The sequence below is a fragment of the Diabrotica undecimpunctata genome, chromosome 7 (genome assembly GCF_040954645.1).
Source record: "Diabrotica undecimpunctata isolate CICGRU chromosome 7, icDiaUnde3, whole genome shotgun sequence".
In the NCBI taxonomy this organism is placed as follows: Eukaryota; Metazoa; Arthropoda; class Insecta; order Coleoptera; family Chrysomelidae; genus Diabrotica; species Diabrotica undecimpunctata.
The window spans coordinates 88,526,769-88,546,644 of record NC_092809.1 but is presented as its reverse complement, the minus strand read 5'-3'; the positions used below and the strand labels follow the sequence as shown (position 1 = coordinate 88,546,644).

At 32.0% G+C, this 19,876-nt stretch overlaps 1 protein-coding gene across 3 annotated transcripts in view; it reads right to left on the bottom strand.

Moving 5' to 3' along the window:
• The window catches only part of LOC140445556 (bone morphogenetic protein receptor type-2-like), an 872,505-nt gene that overhangs the window by 198,315 nt on the left and 654,314 nt on the right, over positions 1-19,876 (bottom strand). Inside the window, exon 12 of one of the 3 annotated variants that reach the window (XM_072537664.1) lies at positions 19,043-19,187. The exons of the other annotated variants lie outside the window; for them this stretch is intronic. Coding sequence (XP_072393765.1) covers positions 19,140-19,187 — 48 coding nt within the window. The 3' untranslated portion in view covers positions 19,043-19,139. Of the gene's footprint in view, positions 1-19,042; positions 19,188-19,876 lie in introns of those variants that run through there. 3 annotated transcript variants of the gene reach the window in all.

Genomic DNA, 19,876 nt, shown 5'->3' with positions numbered 1-19,876 from the left:
TAGATCTAGAGAAGGCTTATGATAAAGTTCCTTTAAAACTCTTATTTAGTGTCTTGACGAAAACAGACCATAGTAAAACATATCTAAAAGCAATACTGAACATCTATAAATGTCCTCAAAGCACTGTAAAAACAGGAAATACTTTCTCAAGGGTATTTACAGTAACGAAAGTCTTGAGACAAGGATGTTGTCTTTCCCCCACCCTATTCAAAATATATATCCAAGAAGCACTGCACCAGTGGAGACAAAAATGTGCGGGAATGGGGTTGAAGCTTAACAATCATTATCTGACAACGCTGTTCTTTGCAGATGATCAAGTACTAATTGCAAGCTGTCAAGAAGATGCAGATTATATGCTTAGAAAGCTCAAAGATAAATACGAAAAATGGGGGATGAGTATGAATATGTCTAAAACAGAATATATGCGAATAGGCAGTGAAGACGAAGACCCGGATTTGGAAATTAGACAAATGAAAAGGTGCTACGAATACAAATATTTGGGAAGTATTATCTGCAGTAAAGGAACAACGGAACGAGATATAGACTATAGAGTGCAACAAGGCAGGAAGAGTGTTCAAATTCTGAATTCGATACTTTGGTCCAACAAAGCTACTATGAGAACTAAAATGACCATCTACAAAGTAATTGTAGAGCCCATTCTTACATATGGGGCAGAATGTTGTCAAATGACAGTAAAAGGAAAGAAAAAAGTTGACACGGTTGAAATGGACTACCTGAGAAGAGCTTGCCGTATATCAAGAGTAGAACGTATACCTAATTCTGAAATTAGAAGAAAAACAGATAGAGTACATACAATTTCTGAAAGAATAGAAACTAGACAGTTAATATCGTATGGACACTACAGAGGATGGACGACAACAGATGGCCAAAAAGAGCTATGGAATACAATCCAAGTAATAGAAGGAAACGAGGAAGACCAGTCAAGTCTTGGATACAAGGTGTTATGGAAACCATGAAAGACAGAGCCATTGATGCAGACACCTGGAGAGATAGAAAAAATGGCGATTGAAATGCGGGAAGCGGCAGAAGCTGTAGGATCCCCGCTTATATAATATATATATATATATATATATATATATATATATATATATATATATATATATATATATATATATATATATATATATATATATATATATATATATATATATATATATATATATATATATATATATATATATATATATATATTATTTTTTTATAATTTATATATGAAACTTGAAAAATATCACATTTTTATTTGATTTTCCATATATCTGTTACATTTTTTCAGACATCTATCAATGGTGAATAAATCTTCTTCTTTTTTGTTACTAAACAAAAAAGAATTTTTAAACAAAATTTTATTTTTGACAATATAATTGTCAAAGGTAAACATTTTAAGTTGGCATTTATGACATTGAGGCTTATTTGTAATTGGTTGCTACCAGTGGCGGCTTTTGGAGGTAGGCAGGATAGGTCGAGGCCACCCAATAATTTTAAGAGCTTTAAAATTGAAAAACATATATTCAAAAATTATGTTAATGCATATAAATAACTTTTAAATTTACTAAATCACTTAATATATTAGCGTCCGTTAAAAAAACTATGTTATTATATTATCACATAAAGCATCGAATCGTATTCAGGCATTTTAAATATCATTAATAGGCCCGATCGGAACTGGCCTACCCAGCTCACATAAGATCCCCGTACAAAAAGCGTTTGAAGTTAAGCAGCTTGCCGGACAACGATTTATATTGTCGTGTTTATGCTTGCTGTTTAGGCACCAGACGATCGGGCCTAAGCCGACCATCGTTATCACTTGCAACGTAATTATCGAATTATAATATAAATTTTCTTTTAAATTATGATAAAAAATATGTACCATAATCTATAAATAAAAAAAATATGCATTAGACACACTGGCGGCTACAGAAATTTTTTTGGGGAGGTCATGGATCTTGAGGGTGATTACTTTTCTCTGATGCAAGGTCACCTTTAGTCTTACCACCAATAGGATAAGTGGGTTTTCAAATATTTTTAAGGAGGGGTCATGACCCACCCCGTGACTCATCCCTCTGGATCCGCCACTATAGCTATATGTAATTTGCTGGCTTGGCCTACCCAAAATTTTACCACACCAGCCGCCACTGGTTGCTACTTTAAACTATTTATAAATTCAATTATTTTTTTTGTTAAGAAAATGTTTTCAAAATTATTAAAATTTCAGGGAAGAATTTATTAGATAAGGGCATTTTAGTATTAATTCTTTTTGACGTGTATTTGCAGCAATTTTTATTAACGAAACTAATTTTATTTGGTGAGTTAACAAAAAATGTTTTTCTTTATAGTTCAACTTTATAAGATATTTTGTCTTTTTTAGCAGCTCTTGATAAGAATTGTAAACACAATTTGTAACAAATTTATCTTGCTCCACTTTGGGCGCTACTGTAACGAATATAGTAGGCAGATCCCTTGGGACTATGTCCCTGATGTTATAAGATCTGTAGAGTAGTGTGAAGATAAGTTTGAAATTAAATTAAAATAAGAGTTGAAACTGAATGCAGTTCGGCTAGCTGGGTATGCTTGAGACTGGCCCGTTGATACTCAAGGTAGGGTTAGGCCTATTTGCATGCCCTGAGAAAACAGTAAAGAAGAGGAAAGATGTATATTAACTAAGGAAATATAAGAATAACCAAAACGGACTAAGGGTAAGTACTGACAACAGGAATATATGAGAGAAGAATGATTTGGGCGCCAGGGAAGATGTTTACTGGACTCTTAGTCTAACAAACACTTCACCTAGTGACTTTATTGCTGCTGCTAACTATGTTTTCGGTAACTGGATATAACTTTATTAAAAAAAAAAGGTTGTTTAATAAAACAGATTATTACTTATAACCCAATTTAATAATAATAAAATAGAAAAACCTGTAAACCGTAATATACAATTTAAAATAAATACCCTATCATACAAAAAACCTATTGATCCCTATTTACAATATATTTACACCCTCTAATATGCTAGAAAAGTAGGAACTTTTATTATGAAGTTTTATTCATTAATAAAACAAAATTTACTACAACCAACCTATTTATATATTCAAACAATTATTACCCTTCCCTATATTTAACACAATGTATCAGTTCGACAATTTCTAAGTTGATTCCAATCAGATAACCTGTAGATATATTTCAATTGGTCTGTTCAGAAAGGAACAGATCCAAGATGAATCAGTGACGTTACCAGTAGGGCTGTAAAAATACAAAATGGACCTTTGTGCACAAATGACCTTACAAAGTGTATTAAAATTCACCCCTACCCTGTTATTACTAATACATATATATATTTAAAATATTTAATGACACAAAAAAAAATAAGCAAATGATGTTAAGAAAAATTGAATGTAATATATATAATGATACGCAAATATGAATTATGAAAATTGACTAGAATTATTTTTAAGTTTTGGTTCGTTCACTCACTAAAGTTTAAACAATATTTAAGAAACTTATTTTTAAGATATTACAAAAAACAGAAAAAAAAAAGAAAAAAGAACCTGTCTACTCTCAAGCCGAGAAGGTTCTTCTTCCGGACGCTTTACGCCGCCGGGACTCGTTCGGGTGAAAGCTGTAAGCCCACTGTTCTAGCACCAACTGAACCGCTATTCCAATATTCGGGAAAAACCAAAAAAAACTCCAAACTAAACTCAACGGAAAGCTATTACCGCAAATCCAAAATAATGTTTATTGTATTGACTTTATATTCTTTCTTCCTCCAACGACTAAAATAAAATCAAAGAAGCTCTCATTAGCTTTATTCAGAGTTGATAAACAACAAGGCGGTTAGGACAAGAAAAACTAGTCAGAAGATGATAATTAGCGAAGGTTTCGTACACTTTTTGTGACCTTGGAAAATTAATCGAAAACTATGTATTTAAAAAAAATGTTGGGAATTTACTATGAATATTTCACTGAAGAACTAAAATTTAACTTATCACGAATATATTATAGGCAAATAGTAATGAAGGATCCCCTTACATTACCGAATTGCTTGGATATTTATGAGAACGGGTACTTAGGAGAATTTCTAACAGAAAGAATTCTGAACGTGATTTGACTAATATAATTAAGGTAAAATTATTGAATAAATGATTTTAATATGAAACTAATAATGGTTAAAAAAAATGATGTACTTTAATTAAAATGAAACTCACCCAATGCAACAATATTTCAACAATTGAACCAAAATCTTCTTTTTCCAAAACTTCTAATATAAAAAAAAACGCCTTCTTTAACTTAATATCACCTCTGAATAACTTAAAATTTCTTTTCTGATAACTTGAGCCACGCGGCGTTGGTCGTTGAAGGATTACTCTTCTGACCCGTTCGAAGGTTGGATATAAAGTAAGCTCTTACACTTTTAAAATCGTCGGCTTCCGTCAGTTCCAAGTTAAACGGAAGCGGCAGGTAAGCAGTTTGACCAATTGATAAACAATTGATAATACGATTACATGTATAGTTGGTTGCATACCTTACAGGCAGAATTAAGTTATTTTAAATTTCTCAGTAACGATAAAGTAATCTTATCGTTACAAATTGAAAGCTCGAGATATTAAATAGTTAACCAATAGCCCCTTTTATTGACTCCAACCCATCAAAAACATTTATATATTTTTTCCAAACGAGTCACAAGTACTTCTTTTTTCTTATATATATATATATATATATATATATATATATATATATATATATATATATATATATATATATATATATATATATATATATATTCAATAAAAACAAGAAAATTAGAATATCTTGGATATATTACACGTGGAGAGAAATACACCTTGCTCCAACTGATTATGCAGGGAAAGATCCAAGGAAAGAGAAGCATAGGGAGGCGTAGAATGTCATGGCTGCGCAACCTGAGAGAGTGGTACGGATGTACATCAAATGAACTTTTCAGAGCAGCCGTCTCAAAAGTCCGAATAGCTATGATGATTGCCGACCTCTGCCGCGGAGATGGCACTTGAAGAAGAAGAAGATATATATATATATATATATATATATATATATATATATATATATATATATATATATATATATATACAAACAACACAGTTTATTAGGGCTGCAGTCAGTAGGTTTGGCCGGGATGTTATAGAAACACTCTTTTGACTTTTGGTCGAGTTTTCGGAATTCTTTTATTCCTTCTTCAAGACACTGTAATTAGAAGAAAGTGTAAACACTCATACATACACTCATACTTATACTACATCATAAAGGAGGTAAATTAGGTAGTAAAATTCAAAACTTTAATTCAAATTTAAAAACTAAAATCTTAAACTTGGAAATTTCAGTAACAATAAATGATATTACTTACATAGAAAAGAAAGTACATCAATTAAAAAATATATTAGAGCAGCATTTACCTGCCCCTTTACTACAAGAATTCTATAGAAGACAAAAAATCAAATACAATAAAGTTTTTTTCCAAATTAGAAATAACAATATCAAAAAATTTAGCAAAATAAAAGTAGATCAATTTTCAAAAATCAAATTCCAAGAAAAATGGTTCAAAAATCTAACTAACATCACTTTTCCTTATAATGTCAAAAAAATTTTGTCTTTGGGTCCAAAATTTTGCCTATTTCCTAGTGCTAGAGATTTTAAAATGTCTTCTCTTCTCTCAGATATTGAGTTTCTTATTTCTGGCCTAGAACCCCAAGAGAAGGACATCTTGAGATCTTAAAGCACTAATGTTATCACTAACTTTCTACACAAAACAAGTAAAGAAGGACACTTTTTGAATACAATATACAATGAGTGCAAACAATTTTTAAAATCACATCCAGAAATTTACATTGTTAGAAGTGACAAGGGAAATGTAACAGTGGCAATGTATAAGAATGATTACATTGAAAAAAGCAATAGTTTACTAAATGACACAAAAAGTTACATCAAACTTAAGAACAGTGCAGTGTGCACCCTCCAACAAAAGGCGAACAAGCTGGTTTCGGATTTAGCTTCTTCCAAATCCATAACAACAGAAGTTGCAAAATCTTTGAAAATTTACAATGCAGTTGCGCCCAGGTTTTATACACTTCCTAAAGTTCACAAACCCACTCTTTCAATGAGGCCTATTGTCTCTTCCATTGATGCTCCTAATAGTAAACTTGCTAAACACCTTACAGATATCCTCACAATTTCCTACAACGAATCCAATGAATTCTATATTAGAGATTCTTTCACATTTAGTAACTTCATTAATAATGTTAAAGTTCCGAATAACTATATACTAATTAGTTTAGATGTTGTGTTACTATTTACAAACCTACCACTAGATGCTATTCTCAACAGCATCAAAAATAACTGGAACAGCATCTCTCTGCATACCAAGATCAGTTTAGACTCTTAATTTCTTAAGAATTTTAACATTCATTTTTGACTCTAACATCTTTTTGTTTAATGGTAATTTTTTTAAACAAATTTTTGGCACTCCAATGGGCAGCAAAATATCCCCCATACTATGTAACTTTGTATTGGATGAACTCATAAGAACATGTAAGGAAAAGATACATTTTCACATACGTTTTATCAAACGATATGTAGATGATTTGATCTTATCGGTCCCTGAAAACAAAGTAACTGATGTTCTAAACACTTTTAACGCCCAGTGTGAACACTTAAAGTTTACGGTTAAGAGAGAAGCTGATAATATGATTCCGTTTTTAGACATGCTTATACATCGTGGCAGTGATGGCATGCTAAGGACGGAGTGGTATCGTAAACCTTGTTTTAGTAACCGTTTCATAAACTTTTATTCTCAACATCCATCTAAGATGAAAACAAATTTGGTTTTGGCCCTTAAAACTAGGGTTATCAACTTATCACACATCGAGTTCAGGGACAAGGGACTAAAAAAGTTGAGATCTATACTACAAGAGAACTCCTATCCTACAGGGCTTTTGAATAAACTCATTTTTGGTTCTCCTTTTCCATTGCAATTTTCTGACAACCAAAATTTTCATAATAATGAGGTGAATGAGGTCCGACAACTGACACAGAACACATCAGAGCTACCACAATCTAAAATAACGTATGGTTGCCTACCCTATATTCCAGTTCTCACACCTAAGCTATTGAACATTTTCAAAAATGTTAGTGGCTTAAAAATTGCAACTAAGAATGTGAAAACGGTATGGAAGTTGTACACAAAGACAAAGGATCCTTTCACAATACAGGAGTCATCGAATGTTGTTTATTCTATACCGTGTGCCAACTGTAAAAACGTGTATATCGGAGAATCATCTCGTAATTTTCACAATAGAGTAATATCACATCGCAGCGACATAAAAACCAAAAAGATAAACGCATGTGCGCTCACAGAACATGCATTAACTTTAAAACATGAATTTAATTTCGAGGATTTCTGTATTCTGATTAAAGAAAAGATCAAGAAAGGTCTTGATTCCATTCAAAACGTGTTTTCTTGGAAATGTGTTTCATAAAATCTAATACGTCTTGTATAAATAAAAAGTCAGACATAGATAAATTGAGCAACATTTATTGTTACTTACTGACAAAACATCAAAAATAAAATAAAGATTTACTTTTACATATACACACCGTAATACACCAGCATACAAAACATGTTGCATACTATCAAGACAGGTTTAAGATACTACTTCCATTAATATAATAGCAGGAACTCCTAATTACTTTTTAATCACACTATTTTTGTTTTTTTTTGCTGTTCTCTATGGATCAGTCAAAACACACCTTGAAAAGATGTCACTAACAAAATTTTAACTTTCCAACTAAATTTTAAAATGTATATTGTCCATTATTTTAAATGTTATATTTTATATGTGTGTTTTTAATGTTGAGTGTCGTAGCTTTAGAAAAATAATCTCAACGACTAGTAAGTTGTAATGACAATTTGAGATATGTTGTAAATATTTACACTTTCTTCTAATTACAGTGTCTTGAAGAAGGAATAAAAGAATTCCGAAAGCTCGACCAAAAGTCAAAAGAGTGTTTCTATAACATCCCGGCCAAACCTACTGACTGCAGCCCTAATAAACTGTGTTGTTTGTTTATATCGACAGTCAATAATATCCAGTATTTCTTATATATATATATATATATATATATATATATATATATATATATATATATATATATATATATATATATATATATAGTTTATGTGTTTATAATAACTAGCGCATAGGAAATAATAAAATTTTGTACCCTGTGCTTTATGTTTATTATCCTTTATTGTATTGGAAGTCTAGAAGTATAGCAATACATTTTAATTGTTGAACAAAAGAGAAAATAAAAACACTTTTTGTGGTGTGCCACTTAACCATACACAAAATCGTACACAAATAGTCAAATGGTAGTAAAAGTTTCCGATATAGGCTGCCAGACGGCAGAGGCATCGCCGCGCACGATGTCTATACTATAAAATGTTTTTCATCCAGTTTTCGGATCGGATTTTTTCAAAACATCAAATTACATCTTCTTTTTGCCTTTCTTTATTTAGGCTAACCGCTACTGTTTTTTTCTTCAGCGTTTCTTCTTAATCTACATTAATGTTATATTTACAATTCTTTCTGGAACGAGCTATAATTTTTCTCAAATAACCATTTTGTGTGGTTTAGTCGCCTTAAGGTTTAGCATGCTTTGTCAGATGCTCTTTAAAGTCCCTTTTAATATTAATATCGTTTGAGAAATTTTTCCCAGATACTTATATTTCGTTTTGATTTTCAATCTTCTTTTAATGTTAGTTTAAATGGTCCAGTAGTGTGTTCGTATAGTTCAGTTATAAGCAAAATTAGGTGTTGTTGTACAACTAATTCTTTTAGTATCAGTCATGAGTGTATCCATTTGACTCTGTCGAACGCTTTACGATAATCTATAAAACAAATCCATAGTGAGATATTGAATTCCCTAGACTTTTATACTTTTTTGGACTTTTATAATAATAGCTTTAAAATTAAATGTTTAGTGAAAATCTGTACGCGACTTTAATGCATTAAATATTTTAATTAAAAATCGACATATCTATTGAAATTAGACAGTAAAAAAGTATGTTATTAATGATTGATTTATAAATTATTGTAATTTAAATTCAACTACGCTATGAAACAAATATTGCATGTTATAAACTGCAGTAATCCAAAAATTACAAAGATCTCCCTGTTGTTTGAGTTTTCTTTAATTAATAGGGTAACAAACATTATAATCCTACCGAAGGGGCTTCTACTTTCATAAACTGTTACACGATTACTCTATCCGATGTACGTACATTTATGAACTAAATGTTTTAGTGACAATGCCTTTTAATAAAAAATACTAATTAATAAAAATGGAAACTTAACTTTTCCAAGTTTATAATAGACACTTTCTTATGTTTAAAAATATATAAAACAAGTAATATAAATTACCGCCTTGTTTATTAAAACTAAAAAGTAAAATAAAGTTATGTGTCGGTTAACAATTTATATTTAACTACATTATAATCGGTTCACAATTTGTCGATAGATCACTACAAGTTTAACCCTAATTAGAGAATTGAAATACAGAGAGGATAGGTAATAAGATTAAATAGTAAAAACCAACCTGAAACTGACGGTTTAAGATGTTTTCTACTAACCCACCTTGTATATGAAGCAATACAATACCTTATTACCCTATTACGAGGGTATTTTGAATGGTTACAGATGACCGACCAGTGTCGTAAAGTATATGATTGAAACATTTATTTGAACTAAATAAATATATATATATATATATATATATATATATATATTTTTTAAACTGTACTTATGTAAATTGTATTTTTTAATAAAACTTATTTATTTTATTCAAAAATAAAAAGTTTCTTGCCATTTGTAAAAGATACATTTATTTAATTAAGGGAAAAGGCGCCAAATGTCGCCTGGTAAAATTTCCAATGTGTTTTAAATGTATCCATTATTTTCGAATCCGGAGAAAACTAATAAATATTTTTGAAAAATTAGTATAATTTTTAATTGAAAATATTGCATGCAAAAGAAACTTTTTATTTATTCTAATAAATATTTCATTCTGCCTGTAAATTTTTCAAAAATGCTTTTTAGTTTTCTCAGGATTTGAAAAAAAAATGGATACATTTAAAACACATTGAACATTTTGACAGGCGACATTTTGCGCCTTTCCCCTTTAATACCCTACGATCACTAAAGCTCGGATTATAGGCAAAATGCCTTTTCTGCCTATTTTGCCTATTATAATTGTTTTTTGCACTTTTTGCCTTTTTTCGTAAATTCCGCCTATTTGTGCCTTTTTAAAATTTCATGGTACTACCCATGATATTATTCTATTACTAAACCATTCTATAATAAAATTTTGGGTCAATAATAAAATATCAATGGTTTGTTTATATAACAGATTTATAGGAAAATGTACCTGATTTAGACTTGAGGGTTAACTATTTGGAAATCCCTAAGCTTTATTAGTTTATTATCAGTTGTACAGTCGGTTACTGTATCAGAGTTTAGTCACAAATTGCTATATCCTAGTTTAGTTTTCTTGCGTATACCGAAAAGCAAAGAACACATTTTAAAACGTTTTAGACATTTGTGTGAAAAGATGACATCTAAATTAAGGCTATGGATCGCACCTTATTCGGAACTTTCTAGAAGGAGATGGAGCATTTTGTAAACCATGCGGCAAATCGGTAAGTTTTATTTTTTCTCTTTTTTTCTCGTCCCACAACATAACTAAATTCTAAAGCGGTTTTAGAATTCTAATTAATTTTTTTTTAATTCTCATATTTCAAGTAGAAAAAAGTACTTTATTGACCAGCATTGTGGAACCCCACTTCATAAACGAAATTTGGAAAAATTAAATTCCTCTAAGTTAGCCCAAATATCTCTGCGGGATAGTTTAAGCAGTTCAAAAAAAAAGGAGGAAGACGCATTTAAATTTGATTTATGCCAGATGATGATTGCATCCAACATTCCTCTATATAAAGTTAATAATCCTACATAATGACGGTATTAGATTTTAATTTTAATTTAATTTATCCAGCTGTTTGTTTCGCAAGTTTTAAGGAAACACAGTGGCAAAAATTTGAATTCGGTTTCGCTAGGTAGAAATCGTTTGATTTCTCTTTTTGTTAATAACCCTAGTTTTAAATGCTTTTTCGAAAAATATCTTAATAAATCCTTACCGGACAAGAGTACATTGAGAAAACATACCGTGGAAAAATGTTATGTGGAATGTATTTCAAAAATTAAGCGGGAGTTAGAGGGCAATTTTTTGTATATTATCGTGGATGAAGCGATAGATGCGGCAGGTATACAGGGTGAGTCATGAGGAACTTTACATACTTCTACCATATGTAGAGTCCCTCAGGGAGCATATCATGTGGCCACTAAAAAATGTCAACTCCTCTTCTTTATTAATTAACAGGGTGATTTGTGTAATTGACCATTTATTTCATTTTACTGTAGTGTTTATACGGCTCATTTGATTTTTTTAATTTTTGCATGATACAGTACACTACTATCAAGCATTCGACTGGTATTAGCTAAACTAAAAAATTCCAGGACTGGCTTTGGAAAAATTAATTTAGGGATTCGTATTAACTATTACACCCTGTATATATTTTTTTTAAAATGCAATAAGTGATTTTCAAACTACATAAATAGCCAATGAAAACGACATATGCGACAATGTTGTCGCACTTTTATTAAATTTTTAGTGAACGATCAAATCTTACCAAAAATAGAACAACCATAATGAAGTATCAAATTATAAGGTAATTAATTTAAACAAATGTTATAAATTTCAAACATTTTAATTGAAATGATAAACTGAGTCACTGCACAACAAAAAACAGTAACTACTAACAATAACGAAGAACAATTTAAAAAAAAACTAAAAATATCTACATAGTTATGATAAACCCATAAATTAGAACTGGAAAAGATACAATAATGGTAGCAAAATAAAAATAATTCAATATATATTTTCGAAATGGAACCCTGCAGCCTGTACACATTTTTGTTGCCGAATTGTTAATTGACGTATTGAATTACGGATACTCTGGGGATCGTTTCTAATAGTATTACAACAATGTATAATTCTATCAATTAATTGTTGTCGGTTATTAATATTCACTGCGTAAACTAGTTGCTTCAATCGTCACCAAATATGGTAATCAACGGGATTGAAATCAGGGGATCTTAAAGGCCACGAAATAGGACCTGCACGTCCTATCCACCTGTTGCCATAAACATTATTGAGATGTTGTCTCACTGCCAGTAAAAAGTGTGGGGGTGCCCTGCCGCATCATGCTGAAAATACATCCCTCGGATAGCAACGTTCGCGTTGGCAAGCAAATTCGGCGAAATATTTTGTAGAAAGTTCAAATAGACCTGCCCTGTTAAAGGACCATCAAAAAACTGAGGACCTACTAATTGGTTATTTATGACACCAATCCACACGTTAACCGAAAACCTAAACTGAGAACGACGTTCTCGAATAGCATGGGGATTTTCTTCTGCCCACACATGTGAATTTCGTGAATTATTTATCCCGTCTCTGGTAAATTGGGCTTCATCTGTAAATAGTGTCCTGCACAGCGTTGGTCGATTATTGTTAATCCATCTACAAAATTCCAACCTATCGATCTCATCTCCAGCATGTAGTCGCTGAACCATTTGAATGTGATATGGGTATAGATTATTTTTTTGTAAGACTCTACTTATTTTTGATTGAGTAACATTGAGTTCTCGACTTACTTGTCTAGTGCTTATTGTAGGGTTCATAGTAACGGCGTCCATAATGTCATCTTCCTGCGCTTCATCTACATGTCGCTCTGTTGTTCCACTAGGAAAAGTGCCATTTTCTCGCAAATAATTAAAAACTGACCCAAATGTTGGATGACTGGGAGTTCGACGATTAGGAAATCTCCTGCGATATTCTCTACTAGCAGCCCTACCATTCCCATTACAGAATCCATAAACAAATATTATGTCTGCATATTCTGTGGTCGAAAACTGATGTGGCATTTTGAACGAAAGTAACAAAAGCTCTACCAAAACTAACACAATGTACTTAACGTAGATATGACAGAAGAAATATGTATTCTTGTACACATAAATAACAATTGATAATGACAATGGGTATAAAATATCAAGAAACGTCAAACGGTCAACGCCAACCTTCATTTTAAACTTTTTTAGATTTATTTTTATTTAGTACAGTTGATGCAATGTATTATTATTTGACATAAAATTTTAATCATTTACAATCAACAAAAACTAACACATACAAGACGTTTGACTTTTTAATCAATTTAATTTATTATTTATCGAAAATAATGCCCCAATACGATCTATGAGTAAAAATTTAAAATTGAAAAACAATTGATTCTATCGTAGAGATAATACAAAGTGACAGTAAAGATGTTAATTTTCTACGTATTAGATTATGTTGTAGGAACTCATTTTAATTAAAATGTTTGAAATTTATAACATTTGTTTAAATTAATACCTTATAATTTGATACTTCATTATGGTTGTTCTATTTTTGGTAAGATTTGATCGTTCACTAAAAATTTAATAAAAGTGGCGACAACATTGTCGCATATGTCGTTTTCATTGGCTATTTATGTAGTTTGAAAATCACTTATTGCGTTTTAAAAACAAATTTATACAGGGTGTAATATTTAATACGAATCCCTAAATTAATTTTTCCAAAACCAGTCCTGGAATTTTTTAGTTTAGCTAATACCAGTCGAATGCTTGATAGTAGTGTACTGTATCATGCAAAAATTAAAAAAATCAAATGAGCCGTATAAACACTACAGTAAAATGAAATAAATGGTCAATTACACAAATCACCCTGTTAATTAATAAAGAAGAGGAGTTGACATTTTTTAGTGGCCACATGATATGCTCCCTGAGGGACTCTACATATGGTAGAAGTATGTAAAGTTCCTCATGACTCACCCTGTATAGCTAATTTAATGATTGGAATTTTAAACGAAAACTTTGCGAGAAAACCTTATTTAGTTGCCGTTAAAGAATTGGAAAAAACAAACAATTTAACAATAAGTTGATTTATACCAGATAGTTTAACAAACCTCTTTTTACCCAACGCTATACCAGTGAATAAAATAGTTTTAATGCTTTCAGATGCTGCGGCATATATGTTAAAAGCTGCTGTTAATTTAAAGATGTTTTAAGTACAAGTTACACAAGTGCTACACAAGTGCAAATTCATTGCACTTGTGTAGCCCACGGGGTAAATAGAATTGCTGAAGAAATAAGAAATCTGTTTCCGTTGGTAAATAATTTTATAAATTTTATGAAAAAAGTTTTTGTAAAGGCTCCGTTGAGGGTGCAAATATATAAAGAAAGACTTCCAGGTGTCCCTTTGCCACCTACACCAGTAATTACAAGCTGGGGAAAAGAGAAAAGAGAAGGAAAAAACAAGAGATAAATTTATGTGAGTCAGTAAAATTAATTGATAATTTAAAGACGAAAATTAAATCGGCACCTGGGAGTAACGGTCAATTAATTAAAAAAAAAATGAAATATGTTTTCGACAAGAATGAAGGTTTTTCGTTTTTATCTAATGTTGCTAAAGTTTTGAATGGGACATTTTCCGAGGAATTTAATTAATTAATTAATTTTCCGAGGAAAATTATGCCAGATTTATTATCCGCTCTGAAATATGCTCCAATTACATCTGTCGACGTCGAACGTTCGTTTTCAATGTACAAATTAATTTTAAGTGATGGAAGACATAGTTTTAAGACCGAAAATATTGAAAAACATTTAGTTGTTTCTATTAATGATAAAATTTTAAGTGGTTACAATGTTTAATTATTAATTTACAGTTATTTAGTTACTATAGTAGGATCGTTTTAGCCTGTCGCATAAGTAATAAAAGTGTCTGTTCAGATTTGCCTCAGTTAGTCAGCGGTTCTCAAATTAAAAATTTGCGGTTTTCTTAATTTGATAATAAGACATTAGGGATTTTTTTTAATAAAATAACTTTGTATTATGTTTTATAATAATTAAATATCATAATGTAAATTGATAAACATTGAGTATGAAATATACAGGGTCATTCACGCAACATGTTGGTTAAAAGTTTTCAAAGTTCTGGTCGTCACTGGTTTCTGCAAACTTGGAATAATGGGTTATGCAAAGCATTCTTCATTTTTTAAATATTTGCATTCTTCTATCACTTCCGGTTGTACCGGAAGTCGCCATTAAGTTTCTTATTTTAAATAAAAACTGTGCTTTTTGTTATTTTTTTTTAGAATCTACGTAAAATTCTGGAACGATTTTTATTGGGATACCATTCTCGAAAAAATAGCCGTTTTTGAGATATTTAAAGTTTTTGAAAAATTTTTCATATTACACATGCAACTTCAAAAATTAATATTGTGGTTAATATTTATGCTGAAAAAACAAAAATTCTTTTTCAGCGTGTACTAAACTCTATTTTTATTTAAGCATAAAAAAATTTGCCAATGTTAATACTGGGTGTTCAAAATTTTGTATTATATTTTTATTTTTATATATTTTATAAATATATCTATAAAAATATATATATCTATATAAAACAAAGACTTATTCCTACTTCCCACACATACCTTCCCAAACCCACCGAGGTAGGTTATCCTCCTGCGGTACAACCAGCCCCGGATTTTCTCCGCCCCCTGGTCTTTGGAGCCAGGTCTCGACTATTTCGCGGTATTCCCCGTCAGGCAATGGGAGATTTCCGTGTATTTACATTTAAGTGGTAGGTTAGCCCATTTGGCTTTATCACTACCGGTCAAAGCAATTGTTCGGCGATCTAATGATGGTTGTGTGTCGAGAAGTGCAGTCGAGAGCGAGCAAGCATCGAATCCTTTCATCCGTCGTCTAATACCCAGTCATTCGTCCAGTTATGTCCTTAATCTACCTTACTTGCTAATCTAATTTTTTTGGTGCTTGCACAAATTAACGCAAAAGGTACCCTTTTGTGTTAATTTTTCTATCTACGTCTTAATCTATGGACAGGTATCATCACTATCTGACTCGCTATCCGGTTCATCTGAATCTTCATCATTACGAATAATTAAAGGTCTTACTTCATCAATAACTTGTTCTATTTCATATGACTCTAAATTTTTTTTTTCAGTATGCTCAATACATTTCCGCCATTGTTCCTTATTGACTTGGTTTAGTGCATCTTGCCAGAGTTGTAAAACGCTGGCTTCGTCGGTGGTCTTACATGCATGTTTATTATAGTAGTTTTTAGTGATGCCCCATACCATTTCAATTGGATTGTACTGGCAGTGATATGGTGGTAGTCTTAGGACCTCATGACCATATTTTAGTGCCATTTGGTCAACGACAAATTTTTTCTCAGTAATGTGTTCTTTGCACTTATTTAATAATTAAGCTTTTAAAACTAGATGTTCGTGTTCTATATTTTTCTCCGACAGCCACTTTCTTAAGTCTTCTTTTTTCCAGCTGCTTGTAGGAAACTTTTCCTCCTCTCTGGTGTGATACGAAGCATTGTCTGAGACTATTAATGACGGATTTTCCAGATTTTTTAATAATTTTTCCTCAAACCAATGTTCAAAAATATCGACGTCCATATTTCCGTGGTAACCATCAGTTTTTTTTGTCGAAGAAAATATAAGACTAGCATTGGGTATAAAACCTTCCGTATTTCCTGCATGCAATTTAATATATATTTTGCCATTACTCGCACTAGTACTCGAATAGCATTGGTAGAATCATCTTGCCAGGATGATTTGGTATTATTTCCTTTCGCAAAATTCCATGTTTCGTCAAGAAACACAAATTGTCTGGCAAATTCGGAATTCTTGTTTTTTAAATAGTTTCTTATAAATTTCCACCTTTTTCCAACAACATTGGACAGCTCGCACAACACTTTACGATTATTGGTTTTTTCGTATCCAAAACCCATAGCTTTTAATATATTTGAAAAAAATACTTTTTAAAAATTGTTTTGGTAGCGCTGATTTATCCTCAAGTACTACAGCCGACCAGTAGGAGGTTCGGTACCACAAAGCAGGTAGAAAAGGGAAAGCATAACAGAGTGGCTGTAACTAGAGTCATAAATTATTTTTCGGGCGTTAATCCGAAATACGACAGGGTAAAACGACTTCACTATAGTTTATTTATACTAATGTTATGATTATGATGTGTAAATATACCTGCCTTAAGTTAATATTACGTTAATTCACTTTGTACAATAAATAATAAGTTATATTCCTTTATTGCCTATATTTTGCCTAAATGTTAATATTCCTGCCTTTTTTAATAAAAATCTTTGCCTATATAGGCGCCTTTTTCTTCAATTTTTGTTGCCTATAAATCCGAGCTTTAACGATTATAACTACTATTACTTACCTTATATAATTACGATTAGAAAACTATTCAAATTCAAAATAAATAGGATCAACTTCGGAATCCGAGTCGTCTTGAGGGTTAATAATTAGCGGTTGTGTCTCTACGGTCGCATCAATTATGTTATCAAGATCCCACATTTTTTGTTCTTCTTCTATTACATGTCTTACTGCATCTTTCCAGTTTTGTTCTGTAATATGTTGTATAGACTCGTATAACAATTCACGTACAGCTTGTATTTTATATGACGTATTTTTTCTAGCCACATAACTTTTCATTTGTGCTCAAATGAGTTCAATTGGATTTATTTCGCAGTGGTAGGATGGAAGTCTAAGGACTGTGATGTTTCGCTTCTCCGCCATTTTGTCAACTACGTATTTCTTGAACTTAGATTTGTGTTGCCGGCCAATTTTTAAAAGTTCTGCTTTTACCATTCCATCTTCGTAAGGCAGATACTTATTCCGCAGCCAGTCAAGAATATCCTGTTTCTTCCACGCAGTCGTTGGAAGTCTTTCTACTAGTCATGAATGATAAGGTGCATTATCTAATACTATAATTGAATTTGGTGGTATGTGTTCAATCATCTGCTCAAAATACTCTTCGAAAATATCAGCTGTCATCTCCTCGTGATAGTCTTTTGTGCTTTTGGACTGAAATTCCAACAAACCATGCTTAACAAATCCTTTTTCACTGCCAATGTGAGAAATTATTAATCTACTGCCTTTACCAGAAGGTGGGGAGATATCAGTAGACCAACCTTCCATAAAGGCTTGCCTGGAGCTTAATATATTTTTATCAGACCAAATTTTTTTTTAGAGTATGGCCTGAGTTTACCCACGTTTCATCCTGGTAGAAGATGGGCCTTCCTTCAGCCCGAAGTTTTCGTATGGATCTTAGATAATTTCTTCTCCAACATATTATATCCTCCCAGTCAATGAAAACTGATTTTCAGTCTGATTTCTCCCACCGGAAATTTAATTCTTTTAAAACTTGCCACAATTTAGTTCGTCCGATATGAGGCAAATATGGGTCATCTCTAACTTTTTGTAAACTTTTGTTTAGGTGCGGTATTTCTTTTTTTGAAAAAAAAATCCATGAATTTTCCTTCGAATATCATTTTTGCCAAATTCATTAATTTCAAAAGGCTTTTTCCCTCTCTTTAAGTGTTCGTTTGTGTTTGGGTTGACCATACCGTGTTTTTTTCTTTCTGATAGGAACCTATATATAGTTGACTCTCCTACGCCAGTCATGTTGGCACAACTTTCGACTATGTTGCGAACAGTGTTTGTGGGATTCTGAGAAATCAGAGCATCGTGAACATTCAGGACAATAGCCTTCTCTCTTGGTGAATAGAGAAACGAGCACGAGCGAAAGGTACGTATATATTCGTAGGTATATGGAATAAAAAATCACTCACGCACTGCATATAATTCGCAAAAGAAATATTCGAGACGCTAATTACTGCCGTAGAGGCGGAAATACCGACGAGCCGTAAATCACATGCGATCAAAAACGTACTAAACAAAAAAATTGTTTTCGTTCGTTGTGATGGGTAGCTCTTTCGGGGCGACAGACTCAGTAAAACACAGGTTTGAAATAAAAATACATCTATTTAGTATATATACAATAAATAAAAAATAAAAAAGGAATTCTACGTTGTATACTTATAAAACAAAAATAAAATGAATTCTACGTTCCCGTCTGGGTCCCGCGATGAATGAATTCCCCGGCGAACGTCTATAAAAGAAAAGAAACTAATTATTACTAATAAAGAAATGAAATAGCAGACCCACGGTAATGTTCAATACACAATACCGATGGGTTCCGCTTGGCTAAGGACAGAGTACGATCGTCAATACGGAAATCTCTCTGTCCGGCTTGGCTGTGTGCAGATCCACGGTAATGTTCAATACACAGTACCGATGGGTTCCGCTTGGTTAAGGACAGAGTATGATCCTCAATACGGAAATCTCTCTGTCCGGGATGGCTCGCAGGTTCACTACACCGGCGAGTCAGGGAGCCTAGAGCGCTAGCTACACGACTGTCTAATTCCGCTATTCACACGCCTTAAATAGCCGTTCTGAATCCCACTTCGCCGTCACGTTGTAGAAGTGGATGCGCAAATATTGACACTCCCACGGTTCGAACTGTTAAACGATCAGAGCATCGTTACATCGTAATAACTTCACCCTTTCAAGTTAAGTTTCGAATATAAACTGAACAGACGAGGCACGTGGCCAAAGCCGGCACCTTTATACCCATTAGTTTATTAAAAACCTGGGGAATTCCATCCTAATTATCTTGCAACGAATAGTACCTTCGGATACGAATTCCAGGTTTTCTAGTAAAGTGATTAAACGCGAAGATTAGTATTGAAATATCCAAAGATATAAGGTATTCTTATTTACAAAATTGTTATTGGTTAA